Genomic DNA, 15135 nt, shown 5'->3' on the forward strand with positions numbered 1-15135 from the left:
CTGTGCCCTCGGGGATGCAGAGCTGTAACAGGGGCCAGGAGCTCTGCGGTGGATTTATGTGAAGCTCCTCCAAATCAAGAAGGGCAGGGATCACGGAGTTGTGTTTGCGGGTGTCCTGCATTACATAACGATCGCATTTAGATGGTTGAGCATAGTTTTCAGAGAGTTTTAACCTCAGCCAGCTGTGGTTTCTGCTACTGTTCGGAGGTTAAACTACACAAGATACACTCTTCCTGTCCTCCTGCATCAGTGCTGTGCTGCTGCAGATCAAAAGCATTTGTGGGTTTCCGAAATGAAGCCATTCAGATGGAAAGTGCGCTCTCGTAGCTTTCCTTTTTAACACCTATGGGTGCATGATTTCAGCTCCAAATGGCTGACAGCCTGCTGTCAGTTGGGATTAAGATCGTTACCTGTCTGCAGAAGCCTAGAAGGCCAAAATCCAGCCGGGTTCTGTGAGCTGAGAATAATTCATCTCTCCATAACGACGAACACCATTTTAGAACTGATCTGAGTTCAGTCTACCGGAGAGTATGAGATCATTTACGAGAGAAAGATTTGCAGCCCTGGTGCCAATCAACAGCAGGTTCATGTTTTTGAAAGATAAGAAACTTTTACTTATTGAATCTTCGTCTCATTTTGTCACCATGGAGTATTTTTGGGTCAAAGATTTTTCATTCCAAAGCAAAAAACGTTTTTATAGAATATCCACCCTAAAACAAGTCACGCTTGGCATACCTTTTTTCTGTTTACAAATGGAAATAGGTTGAGGATTTTTTTTGTTTGCCTCCTACCAACAAATTTTTGCATTTATTGCACTGTCATCAATTAAAATCAAGCCAGAAAAATCTCTTCTTCCTTACATTAAAGGTTGTCTTCAGATTTCTCATGGCAAATTGATTATTTCCTAACTACCTTAAAAACAGTAAAGCAAGAATAATTCAATCACCAGAACAAGGTAGCTGAAAGATTGGTAACAATTAGAAAAGAAAGTTGCATTAGAGCTATGTGGGCTTTGTTTTCAGGTGCAGGGCGTGATGCTCAGGAGCAGCTAAGTCCAGGTTGAGTTAAACATTGACAAACTTCAGGGTTCAAAAGGCAACAAACTCAAGCATTTATTTTGTATTATGCTGTCCTTAACATGAAGAAGTTGTCTACAGTACAAAAGAACGTGCACCTGTATGTGATATTAGAGGATGTTGTTGAACTATTAAATCCTGCTGTTACACCTGCAGTGCAAACCAGTAGTCGAATTAAAATGAATGATGGGAGTCTGTACAACAACAACTCTTACAGGAGAACTCATGAAATACACACAACATTACCAATTGATGCCTTACAGTGCTGGAGTATCTCCACTTAAAGTGTATTTATAGATTTGTCATCAGAGCTTCACTAAGTTGTCAAGCATGAGGTCTATTTTGAGGTCATGTAAAATCATGTAGCAGACACGCATGCACACATTTACAAACAGTTCTCTCACACAATCAATTTAATGAGCAACATTTCACCGTCCATTTAGCTCATTACACTGGAGGTTTTGATTTATTTAGTTTGACAGTGTCAGTGCAGTGATTTTCTGTTTCCTGTCTGCTGAGACTTGAGTTGTGCCGGAGGAGACGGAGCGAAAAACTTTGCACCTGCCAATCGTCCTACCCGCAGTGCCTGTTTTCATCTGCGGTCGCTCCTACAGATGATTATTTGTGTTCTCCTTTTTGACGACTTTCCCCTTTATACTAACCTATTTTAGAAAAATGTACCTTTTCAAAGATTCCATATGAGTAATTATCTGATACCAAGTCAGATTCTCCTGGATTGAGAGGTGCATTTTCCTTCTGGAGGTGCTTTCTCTCTTCTGCTGCGGAAATGATTTCAGAGGAGTCGTGTGTGATAAGATGAGACAGAAACCTTTTGGGCATGACTAATGCTACTGAGTCCAATTAAGCTGATGTCTTGTACCCACTGAATTAAATCACCCTGATATGATCTTGTCTGCCTGTGCATATATTTGCCTCCAACTCTCCTCACCTGAAAAATAGAAGAAGACAGAGAGCTTCACATATCCAGAAGCGAACGCTCTGCATCTCGTTATGATCGTGGAACTGTCTGCTATTATTTCTGCATCTGAACACGTGTTGTCAGAATGCTGGAATCAGGATTTGATGAATAAAATAAGAAAGATCGAAAAAGCAGGAAATGTGCCCTACAAAAAAACTAACTGACGTGTAGTTGTGACAGAAGCAGGAAACTGTTTGCCAGCTGGCATTGTACCAAATTAATAGTCTGTTCTCTTGTATGGAAATCCCTCTAATTGTGCAGATATGGAGGCTTACATAGAGACCAGTTCAAACAGACTGACGCCAAACTACGGCGAGTCCCTGTCACCACTGTACCACACCCACTGAGACTGAATTTATGACTTAGTTAAGCTCTCTGAAGGCAGCAACAGCTTGCCAGTGAAATGATTGTTACTCTTTGTGGAAGTCATAAATCAAAACAGGCCTGTCTTTGTCATTATCTATTAATACTCTGCTGCTCCGGAGCTCTAGAAACAGCCACAACTTGCACATCCTTGCCTTCTCCCGAGACTGAAAGATTCCCCGTGAAAGATGGAGGTAAAAGGCAGCTCTTCAAAGTTTGCTCAGCTTGCGATTGATTTACTCATCCCTCCGTGGTCTGCCGCGCGCTCTGACAGCTCCGGAGGTGGAAACAGTGTTGAACGCCTTAATTGAGCCGAATGTGCTGAGCTTTAGATGCTGCGGGCTCAAAACCCACACAATTAGAAAGGACTAATGACGTGGGGTATCGCCCATTATTTCTCCAAATACCCAGCAGGGCTTTCCATATTTAGCATCACTAATTCTTAATTAGTAATAAAGAAGAGGAAATGGAGTATTTGACAGGAACTGGGCACCTTCACGCATGCCATTCTTTGACAGATTCTACCTCCTCTGTTGAGACACAAAGAGTGGATGTAGAGTATGTAGGTCATATTTAAAGATGTGATTGAAGATTTACTTTGTTTCTGAAATAATTCAAACTTTTCTCTGTCTTTCCAGAGCCAAGATGATATGCACGTCATGCACAACAATCAACTGGGTAAGTTATATTTTCTTACGTTTAATCATAAGTAAGAAAAGAATAAGCAAAACGCCTGCATGAGAAAATAAAGAGATGGTACTCATGGAAGAGAAGCGTTCTCATCAGGGACGTAAAGATTAATCATGAGGCCGTTTGAAAGCGAGTCAAAGGTTTCATGGTTCACATCGGTACTCTCAAAAATGAATCGCAGTAATATGGTTAGCATCAGCAGCTGTAGAACAGAGGTGGCTGGTCGTAACAAGCAGCCGTTACCATGGCAGCTGCAAAGCCAAACCAAACTAACAACATCTCTTCATTCTCATTTTGTAAAATAAATCGGAAGAGAATCGGATCGTGAACCCAGTATCGTGAATCGTATCATACCCACATATAACCCACTGTCATAGTATCAATTAATCCATTCATCTTTAATTTTTTGTACAAATCTTTTCCCCCCGGGGACAAATAAAGTTTTTCTTTATTGAATTTTTTATTGAATCTCTCTCGTTGGGTTGGGTTTTTCTGGGACAATCGAAAAGACTCGTCTGCCCTCTTTGACTACTGTATTAATTTTATCTGTCTTCATTCTGCTGTATGTTTTGTACTCATGTGTCTTGTTGTTTAAGTCTTCATCGTCTGGTTCAGTGGAGCGAGTTAGTAATGTTGGCCGACATTAAAACTGCTGAACTATTACTGAGTATTTTACAGTTAAGACGAAGTGTAGGCTCGAGGGATTGAGATCCATTATCACTCGATGTAAGTACATTTAAAAAAAGAAACTATGTGATATGGTGACAATAATAAAAGGGATTTAGTGTGAGGTCTACCTTGGAAATTGAATCTTCAGAGTGGCTTGGAGCTTTTCATAAATAACGTATCATCTCTTTATCTATTTGACACCAAACAGGAATTTCATAAGTGGAGCAAATAAGAGGATCTCGTGCATGCCTTTCATGCTTCAGGGGGCTCACACAATCATCAACCGAGTGTTTTTTTTTTTTTTTTTTGGGAGCCTGCAGAGGAGTTTGGAGCCTGTTTTCTGGACCTCTGCCTGTTGTTCATTCAACTGGGTCACCACGGACACAAAGACACACAAAAGCGACTTCATAATGCTCTCATTTGGCACCTCAGCACAGACAGGAAATACAAACAGACAGCTATCTGAAAAATGGAGCCTCGCTATCTGGCACCAACACAGTGTTTCCCTTTGTGACACTAGAGAAGCGGCTCCCTCCTGCAGAGAGTGTTGTTTATGGGCACAAACTCAAAAGATGAACAGAGAAAAGTCAGACTTATATTGTTTTAACAATGCAGCGGACATGAAACAGTGTTACTTGTTTATTTTTAAAGTGCTAGTGGCCTTTGAGGAACTATTTCTAGTGATCCCCACTGTGTCTCTTTAGAGGGAATAAAGAGAGCAAAGTCTAAATACAATGACGTTTCATTGAATTCTGAATGAAATTAGACATTTAATATGGATGTGTGAGTGTAATAAACATACACTCATGATGAATTTCACAAATATGTGCAGATGAAAATATTCTTCTTCAATGTCCAGGGCCACATTTTTCTTGGAATAAAAGAACCCAACATAAAATTGCACTTACATAAATAGAAAATGAAAATCACAATATTAAGCTTGTAAGATATTTTGTTTTGTGGTTCAGTCTGTTCGTTTGGTTGGTTCACTTTATTTTCAGACTGTCTAAAGTATAAAAATGATTAGTAACCCTAATGAATGATAATGCACATAAAGACATTTTTTTAATCCAGAAAAGTTTTGAAATAAAAAAGGATTCATGTCAGAGCTCGAGCTCTCTTCTCCTGTTTCAGCTCCCACTGACATGCATGTACAATATATATCCAAGTGATGCATCTGGAAAAGAATAGCTCTTAATAAACTGAAAACTGTCGATAAAGTATCATGCTCAATGACACTTTATGATGTCTTCTCTGCCAAGCTCAGCTTTTTTACATCCAGAATGTTCTTATGTAATGTTTGAAAGAGGCAGGTTAAGGTCAAGTCCAGCTGGCCGCTTACCCCGAGCTCACTAATGAATTACTTATTTTATGATTATGCAGGTTTTATATAGTATGTACCTGTGAAATCAGACTCATTTCATTCTAGTCCAGCTGCCGGTGCAGGCATTTTTTTCTCTGACGGGAACAGTCAGCTGCTTCTTTAGCACCGAGCCTGAGTTTTGTTAGAATGGTTTTAGGTTGCAAAGTGTTTGTTAAGGATTTAACACCGAGCCAGAAAATCACATCATCCTGCATCAAAAAAGTCTGATAATATTCACGTTGTGAACGAGGTAAACCAAAGGTTGAAATCTAATGAGACTAATGATATGTCATTCCAGTGATCTCCAAGCGACTGCAACTCATTCATTCATGTGAACTGCTGCTACCTGCATGTATGAGTGAACATCAGAGGTTTAGAAGAAGTATTTTAACACAGTCGTGTCTGGATAATCAAAGTTTAATGAGAAAAACACCTTTTACTGCATTACATCGTTCTGCTACATGTTGTAGAAAACTTGTATTTTGTCTCTGTTTTTCCTGCAGTTTCTGTTCGTCAGTGCTTTACCTTCCTTCATTTTTTAGTTTGACTATTGATTTTTTTTGCTAAAATGGAAAAGTTAAAAACCTTTGCTCTTTAATGTCAGGAGAAAACAGATCAGATGTGTATCTTTGATGTCGTGGAAAAATAAATAACCTGTAAGTTTCGCTCTTTTCTGAGGAAGAAGAAACATGTTCCAGCTCAGAGCAGAAAACCTGTTTTTGTTATAAAGTTGAATTTTTTTCTTTTTCATGGATAATGTTTAAATGTGGGGGGTCAAGTGCAACTGTGAAACAAAACACTACAAAAATGCTTGAGAGCAGGAAAGTTAAATCAGCCTATCTGAATTTTGAAGCACAGCAGCTCCACTGTCTCCTCTGCAGATGTATTATATTCATGCAGTGGCTCCGAGCCAGTGTCTTCAGACCAGAGGGGACATGCTTTGTTTCTTCAAGGAGGAACATTGTTCAGGAGTAATGCCTGACCCTTTCTAACATCCCTGTGTGTTTACTTTCCTCTTTTTATTTTTATTTTACCCTTTCACGTGCTTGGCTGCGTGCCGGCTCCATTGTCTGTGCTTTTCTTCTTCTTCTTCTTCTCCTGTTTATTATTCTGCACAGGGCGGATGACTTTACAGCGCACATCAATCCTCCAAAATGTCATAAATGTAGATTGGGTTTATTGCTGTATGGGGTGTGGAATCATGCATATTTTCTCAAAAGTTCTGCTTTTCAGAAATTATGGAGAAAAAAAGTGATTATCAAATGCGGTGTCTCGTTCATTTTTTGGAGTACTATTATGGATAATGAATGGGTTTCATAAGCAAAACTAGGACTACATCCTGCGTTAATTGCCTTAGCTTCCTGAATTATTGATGCTAAGTGAGCTTTAAGAGTTGAGTTGGGCACTCATTAGTCCTCAGCGGAGTGTCCGCAGAGTCGTGAACTCCAGAGAACCTTTAATAAGTGTGATTATTGCAGGTTGGAGCCCCATTTTTTCCAACCTTTAGGCCGTAGGATTGTTTTGTAAGAGGGTTTTTTCTTCACTACTTAGAGAGAAGTCTAATTAACAAAATTTAACAGAACAGAAGGGTTACCTTCTTTCCAGTGGCTATTCTTTCTGTTCCCACCTCTCTTACTCACACTCACTTTTTCTTTTTATGCAGCTATAGTGCATCTACCTTCTCTCAGTTTGTGTTTTCTTCCTATTTTTCTCTCTTACCTTTTCACTTTGTGTTTTACTAAGAGATATTTAAGACACTGACCTTTTCAGCCGTTAGCTGAAAGTTAAATACACCATGCTTTTGACTGATTCTTGTGCAAGGCAATTAAAAGTTTGCATTAATAATGAAAAGAAGGCAGAAAATCGTTTCACCTTCTGCATGACACATAGGCCTGTGATGATTGCCTAGGGAAGGTAGATTATTTTTATACGGCTAAATCGAACTCTCAACAGCCTAAAAAGTTGGCTATATATATTGAATTTTGTCACCGAGATTGAATATCTCCAGCTGTCTGTGGATTGGCTATTAAATCCTGGTGCTGCGTGCTGTGACGGTCATGGTTAGTTTGGTTGGGAAACTGTAACCAATTCTCTCTGGTGCAGTGTGTCTCTCCGATGCTCAGATTTGGATGCAAGGAAGAGAGAGATGGAGGGGAATTTTTAGGAGACGGGTGATTCTGTGTATCTCGTCTCGGGGACTTTAATGATGCGAGTCACTGGAGTGTGGAAGGTTTTACACGAGCACAATCAGCTGCTGGATGGGGAGTTAGGCAGCCCGACCATGGAAATGAGCTATTGACATCCTCTGTCATCTCTGAATATGTGCTGGCAATGAAGAACTTGGGATCTGTGGTGACAGTTTCCTTGTTTCCGCTGCCGCCCCTGAATGGTTGCTCTTGCAGAATCTCTTCCCTCCTGGCCTTTGCAGACATTTGTCATTTAAATTGGATTATTGATCCAATCCTTAAGCTTCTTATTTTTCTGTTTAGAATTTTGAGCTCGATTTTAAGCCCTGCTCTCCACAATCTTTCCAAGCCTGCAGTTGCGATCTGTCCTTTACTTTGCTATGGATGTGTTTATTTATAACTTAGGGGCAGTAGGTACTCTGGACGTAAGTGAAGCGTTCCTGTGACAGCTCTGGTGAAGACGCACACCTGCTCTGTGACACTGATGGAGATGACAGAGCTGCAGGAGTGCCTACAGGTCAGTGTGCTCTCAGAGCCTCTGCCACTTGGCAACATCTGCCTGCCTGCTCTAAGGAAGTGTCACTATTGATTTGTGTCAATGAGCTGACAAGCCTGCCGGGCACAGCCACTACAAGAGAGCACACAATCATTATTCAAGAGCAGATATTTAATTCATCCTGTTGTATCCATGCACTCACCTAGAAATAAAAATGTTGTGTTACAGTTTTCTCAAAATTCCAAATAAGGATTCTGAGATCAAGACTGACTTTTAAGTACATACATTGTACCCCTAAGACCAGCAGAAACAGTTTCATATTTATATATATATATATAGATATAGATATATAGATATATAGATATATAGATATGACTGACTCAGTCCTCTGACGTTCAGTTTGCTTTCACACTACACGTTTTCAAGATGGCCAAAGTCTGTCAAATGTTGTGTACTGTAGCCACACGCCACTAGTTGGGGCTTCAGCTTAGGTCAGTGGCTGCTGCCATCCTGGCATTTTGATGGAAGCAATAAGTAACCACATTTAGTGCAGGCATGTGAACGTTAACCTGTCATGAGGACTGAAGGCTGATGTTGCTCATGTAGCCAAGTTTGGCAAACCTATTTAAAAATCATTTCAGACAGCCAAATTCAACCCACAATGCACTGCTTTTGGTTTATCTCCCTTTTTTTTTTTTAGTTCTAATCCCGTTCTCAATTACGATGAATTGAACCTTCAGGCGGACCAGAGTTGGATTCTTTGGTGGTTGGCCGTTACAGTCTCAAACATCTTTAAAGCAAACAAACTATACAAGATTTTACTGAAGTTCTTGTGTGCGCCTAAAAACCATGATTTTTAATATGGAACTACTTCTTATTTCTAAAACTGCCAACAGCACAGCCAACCTATGTACCTGTTGAACGCTTCAACTGAATGGAAAAGAAAACCCCAAGTGGAGGAGATGGTGGATAAATGCTTTTAGACGCTCCGCTGTCCTTTGAGGGAACAAAAGAACGGACATCTCTTTATCCGGCCATAAAATAATTCTGTTAACTTAAGCAGAATAATAATATGTATTACAGCCTTTTAACTTCCATTAGTGCCCAAGAACACTGACTGAAAGTGACAGCTGATTCTGAAGCTCTTCATCCTCTATTCTTTAATCAGACTGATCCTCTGATCTTTTCATGCAGAGAGAAAGAGGAAGTGAGTTCACACAACACTCAAAGTCTTCGTAAAGAGTTTGCTCTTAGACCAGATGGGGTTATCCTTTTAAAGAGTTTCTCCATGCATTGAGGAGAGCATCAGATCAGAGAAAAAAGCAGACGCAATTCTCCTGTGTCTCATTTCATCCAATATCTTTCAAGGCAGATACAGTCTTCTTCTGTTGTGGTGGTCTCTGTGGAATACTGAAAGAGTGAAAAGAGATAAACGGATACCAGTCTCATGCTTTCTAGTTGTTCCTTCAGCCCGGCGAAATAAAATCATCTGCTCCGAGGTGACCCTGGTCTTTGCCTTCATCTCCCCGCAACTTTTAATCTATTTCATTGAAGACTTATTATTATGGGCAGAGGGGCCTCCTTGGATGATTTCACTTAACCACTGGAAAAAAAAGTGCTTTCTGCCATCTTTGGCACCAGGGTGCTGCTTCACATCTTTGGCCTGCTATTAAATAGATAAAGTGATTACACACTTTCACCTCTGGGACAAATGGTAATAAGTTGAGTTACTACTGCTGGCACTTACAAGCCCTATTCAGACTGCTGTTTCAAGGTGTGATGTTTCCTTCAATCTGAATGTGACTGAGACGGAGCAGGGAGAAGAAGTGATCCCACTGCTGTAACATCTTCGGAGGTGTTACTGAGGCGAGACGGTAACGTTATCAACGGAGCCAGCGGGGGAATGCTGTGTGTGTGTGTGTGTGTGTGTGTGTGTGTGTGTGTGTGTGTGTGTGTGTGTGTGTGTGTGTGTGTGTGTGTGTGTGTGTGTGTGTGTGTGTGTGTGTGTGTGTGTGTGTGTGTGTGTGTGTGTGTGTGTGTGTGTGTGTGTGTGTGTGTGTGTGTGTGTGTGTGTGTGTGTGTGTGTGTGTGTGTGTGTGTGTGTGTGTGTGTGTGTGTGTGAGCATGTCTGAATTTGTATGCGGAGGTCCAGCTGTGTAATGCTTCCACAATGCTGAAATGAAATGTGAATTCACAGATAAATATGAATGTACAAAGAGGTAATGAATGCTGAGCTTGGTTACTGCACTTTTAGAGTAGTTTCAGGTGCTATTTGAATAGTCTCAATTTAAAACGGATGTCTCAGTGTTACCTACAAAAGTAAACAGAAGTTAGAGTGTGTGCCACATGTACAGAGGATATAGTTGTCATCGCAGCAGTTGTAGGTTTCAAATCCAACCATGGCCCTTTGCTGCATGTCACCTCCCTCTCCTGCCAGTATTTCCTATCTCTCTTCAGCTGTCCTATTCAATAAAGACACAAATGACCCCAACAAAACACAAGTAAGAGGTCAACGGAACCAGAAAATGCAAACTTCAGGTTGACAAAAAGGAAACTTTCCGTGACATAAGACAATAAAAATGTACACTTTGTTTTGGCTCTTGGTCAGATGACATTAACAAATTCACTTAACGGGAGTTATGCCTCAGCAGCACTTAGAAAGTATACCGACTAAGAAGCAATCATCTTTACCTCTTGGAACATTCCTTCACCCACATAATCTTTAATGTCCAAGCAAAGTAAGTATGAGCTGGAGCTCTTAATTCCTATTTTTAGTTAGTTTGCCCGAACCCATCAACTAAAAACACTATAACTAAAAACACATACCCGCAGTATGACGTACAGCTAAAGCAGATGAGTTGATTATCATCCAGATGTTGGCAGCCTTTGTTGTCATTTGAGTGCACAAAGGTGATTTTAACGTGAAAGGAGAAGGACACAGGAATGGTAGTGGTGAAGAAGGGCGCTATAACAAGACTTCCCCTTCTCTCCCCGTTGTTTGATGATTAATCGAAACCCATTAGCGCGGAGCCTAGGCCAGTGAATGCAGTCTTAATTAGTTTCTTTTTTTACCCCTCATTCTCCTCTGCTTTGACATAGGGTACACATTATCTACACAATGAGGGATTGGCAAACTGCTTATCTGAATGTGCTGTTCGTCTCATGCAGCTGCTATTATTGCTGCACTTTGCAGTATCAGGAGAATGTTACCTCACCTGGGGCTTTAAAGTACACTGCTTAATGTGAAACCAGATGCACAAACACGCACTTGTTCATTTAGCAAACTCAGCAGAAGGACATTTAGAGGTGGTGTAGTGGTATTTGTGCTCGGAGCTTAGCTCAGCTGAGGTTGGATCTGCTGGGAGGAGGGCACGCTGATATTTTTCAAGTTAATCCCCCCTCACCAGTCCTCCTCCACGATCAATGGGATCTTTGTTATGAGCCAAAAAGAGCGACACACCCACCTACACTTAATTAAAAAGACTTGACAGAGACACTGTTCGAGGAAATCGTGTCTACCCCTGACCCCTCTGCTGATATCTGAACCCCGAGGGGGGAAAGATCAAGTCGTGTAATCGAGGAGGAGGCAATCCATCTAATCCTGCCATTGTCAGCACTCGCCCAGCCCGTCTTTTTGCTGTATTGCTTCTGCACAACTAGTCCAATGGGAAGATTATGGACCTGTCAGCAGAGGCTCGTTCTTATTTATGTTTTGAAACACGAAAACATTCTGAGTCAGCAAAGCTTCATGGGGAAAAACTCCTCCTGGTAATCATAATTTATGACATGGTACACCCCTTTATGACTATATTCCCTGCAAATACTTGAGGAGCTAATTAAAGTGTCTAAGGCAAGTGCGAGTTATTGGCACCAAGCCTGTTAGGTTTGTTTCTCCTCAAATTAGGAGGAAAAACGTCCCCCACTCCTGATCACTGTTAACTGTCTGAGCAGCCTGGCGGCAGGAAAAACTCAGGCATGTCCACTGCTTTTCTTTTTACGTCACACCTTCTGTACACAGCTGTTCCCAACTCTCAACTCTAAATCCTTGAAAAACCTTTTTTTGTTGTCTCAGTGGTTCGAGCCAAGTGCTACAAAGCTTGATTTTGATGCGAGGGTTCAGCTTACAGGATTTAGGGGATGTCAAATGTAATTGTTCAGAGGCAAAGACAAAATGACAAGAGGTTGTTTTTTTTTTCACTCCCTTCCCCTTTGGTCCTTTGGTCGAGTGTTGATTGTGCTGGTCGTGAGAGCCACAGGCTTTATGTGGACTTGTTTGTGCAGCCAATGTCATTCTTCACTGAGCTGTGTCACTACTGCTGCCCTGTAAATGGATTTCACATGAAGAATCACTGCAGCTGGCTGGTTCAATAGCAAAATTTGGTATCCAGACCTTAGACTGTACAAATGATGGATGCAGACATTTTGACTTCACCTGGATTGGTTTACTGCCTTCAGCTTTGAGGTTACTGGGACCCACCATGATGGTTTTACTGGAGCTGGAATTGGAACATATTTGGATATGAGTGTTGTGCTGGAGAGGAGGACCAAGTTATCCAAACCTTTCAATGTACAAACGTATGGCTAATTCCTGAGCTAATGAAGAAGCAAGTTTACCATCTCACTTCCCACAGAATGACCTTCTACTGCAGTGGTTTAATTATCACACAGTTAGAAATGTGGCTCTGAGTCTCTGACAGGTTGGTCGACCCTGACGTAGACGTTAGATCGCTTCTGATGATCATGCTGGTGTGATCGTCGGTTTCTAAGGGTTAACACCACTCCACACTCTTCATATTAATCGAAACCAGTTATTAGTTTATTTCTGATATCAAGTTTGACATTTAAATTGCCTCATCAAGTTGAGCTGTCTTTGCAGCCAGCCTCGAGTGGACACTCAAGGAACTGCCGTTTATGGCTCTTGTCAGGTGACTTAATTTCACAGCCCCATGTTCCAGCCATGGCAGCATTAAAGTGGGGACATTATCTGGTTGTAAACTGACTTTTTGAAGCAAGTCGCTCCAGTTTAACCTTGGCCTTAATAAGCAGTGACATTACTGCGTTTTACTGACAATGCAGCTCAGGCAGAAGTGAACAGCTGGTTTGTGTCAACCTTTCTGCAGATTTTCACCTGAGAGGGCGACTTCTCTGACTGCTAATCTTTTATTAAGTAACACAGTCTAGGCTCTGACATTTACATACTCTCTCCCCGACTATATTAAGCTCTTCATGCGCTGATTATTATCACCAGGCCAATAATGGAGATGAGGAAAAAACACCTCAGTTATTCTGACTGTGTCTCTTATCTCATCATGGTCTTAGAAGGTCATCGATTGCTATGATCCCTTTTCTCTACCACACACACATACACACTCAAACACACGCATACACGCACTCTTCTACACTCTGTCCTTTGTGTATTCCACCAGACCTGAGGGAGATAGTGTTCGTCCTCCAGAGTCAACGCAACTCCTTCCATGAGAGGCAGGCAGAGAGACGGAGAGCTGATCTACTGAAGCAGGCTCACAGTCTCACGGAGGTAAGATAATTAGCACCTTTCACTCATGAACACATGCTCTACTTTTGGCATTAACAGTGCACTTTGATTCATTTTGTAGTCAGAGAGAGATTTTTCATTTTTTCATGGCATTTTTTGTTCTTGCTCTTTTCTCTTTTCCTGAAAGGACCTTACACTTTCTTAAAACACAAAAACAAAGAAGACAATCCTTCATGTTTCTCGGGGGCATTGAGCTTGTTTTGATAATCGTTAGTGGAAAATGTTTCAAATTACAGTTGGTGTTAGCTGTGTGTGTTGCCGAATGGGGTCCGCTCTGAGGCTTTTCAGTTCCCACCAACCCACAACTTTAACAGGTTTTAATTTGGACATACTGTACATTCAGAAGGAAGTAGACGTTAGAAGATTTGAAAACACCAAAGACATCATTTCGACATATTTGCCATTTGTTCCTCTATTACTCAGGTCTCATCATTTTAAATATTGAATGATGCTGGGAAGAATTATTTATGTTACCCTCCAGATTCAACCTTTCCAGCACACTAAAGTCTATCGATATAAAAGTGAAGTTTAAAATATGCAACATGCTCAGCTCCTTCTGACAGCCAATCATGCTCTCACAGAAAAATGTGTTTTCAGGAAATGTGTACAGCTTTGATGCTTTTACATATGACTCCTCTCTCCAGATCATCCTGCATTTGGCCTCTTGTTGTTACATTTTTCATCAAATCATCCAAAGGCATTTTATAATATTCATGGTCTGTTTATCACAGAAATCTTTCAGATACTCCAAAAGGCTGCAGGAAAGAAGGATATGTGTTTTCTGCAGGGACATAAGCTCAGTGCTTTCAGTTAGAATTTGTTCATATTGTTAGGGTGAGAAAAAGAAAAAACATTTGAACATGTTGTCTGCGTCATGTTCATTAAATGTCTACAGTGCCTGATGTTATGTAGTGTAATGCATGAGCAATATTTGTTTTCGTTTAAAATGTAAAAGTAGATTCACTCCTAAAAAATGTTCCTGTTCAGACGAAGACGGTGTGCTCTGTGTTTTCAGTCTAAAGAGGCCAATGTGGATCTCTTATGTTGCCTTACATATCTAGATGATTGAACCAGTCATTGGACGATGTTTGCGTCATCGGAGGCTGTTTTTGGTTAGCAGCTGGGCTCAAACTACATCTCTAGTTCCTCATGATTTCGACCTACTGAAGCTACAGACCTATGAAGGATCAGTGGGCGGGACCTCATTGCCAGAGCTGGGGTGGACTGGTGGTGTCTGTGCTCTCACTAAGATGCCAATTCCTTCTGGAAGAAATCTTTGTTGAAATCAGTTGAGGGAAACGGCCGTATAGACGGCTGTAAATAGAGCACAGTGTCTTCAGCGGGAGTGGCCTGCACCAACTTTAAAATGTATTTCACATTTATACTACATATATGACTCAATTTTAATACAGATTCATGTTTCAACAGGTGAAGTATCCCTTTAAGAACTCAGACATGTTCAACGTATTAATATCTCAAGCATGCAATGACATAAACTGAATAATTTAAGACTTTTCATTCTCTTTCTAAAGAGCAAGTAAAGGTTTGAAAATTTTCAAAAAGACGTACGACCCCAAAAAACTCTTAATCAAACTCGAGATGCTGATAGAGTCTGAGTGAAAGTGCTTTTAGCCTAAGATGTTCTCACTGAGTGCAATTTGTTCACCCAACCAGAGTCCTTACATCTTTTTTTGTGTACTTTGTAATTTGACTTTTGATTTCAATTTCATTAAATCAGAGGGAAAAAAAACAATTTCAC

The 15135-nt window shown here is 40.8% G+C and overlaps 1 protein-coding gene across 1 annotated transcript in view; it reads left to right on the forward strand.

Annotated features, from left to right (window-relative positions):
- b3glcta (beta 3-glucosyltransferase a) overlaps positions 1–15135 on the forward strand; it is a 52041-nt gene that overhangs the window by 14037 nt on the left and 22869 nt on the right. Inside the window, exons 3-4 of the mRNA XM_079353958.1 lie at positions 3057–3096; positions 13249–13358. Of these exons, the coding sequence (XP_079210084.1) occupies positions 3057–3096; positions 13249–13358 (150 nt within the window). The remainder of the gene's footprint in view (positions 1–3056; positions 3097–13248; positions 13359–15135) is intronic.

Source organism: Symphodus melops, assembly GCF_947650265.1.
Source record: "Symphodus melops genome assembly, chromosome: 10".
Classification (NCBI taxonomy): domain Eukaryota; kingdom Metazoa; phylum Chordata; class Actinopteri; order Labriformes; family Labridae; genus Symphodus; species Symphodus melops.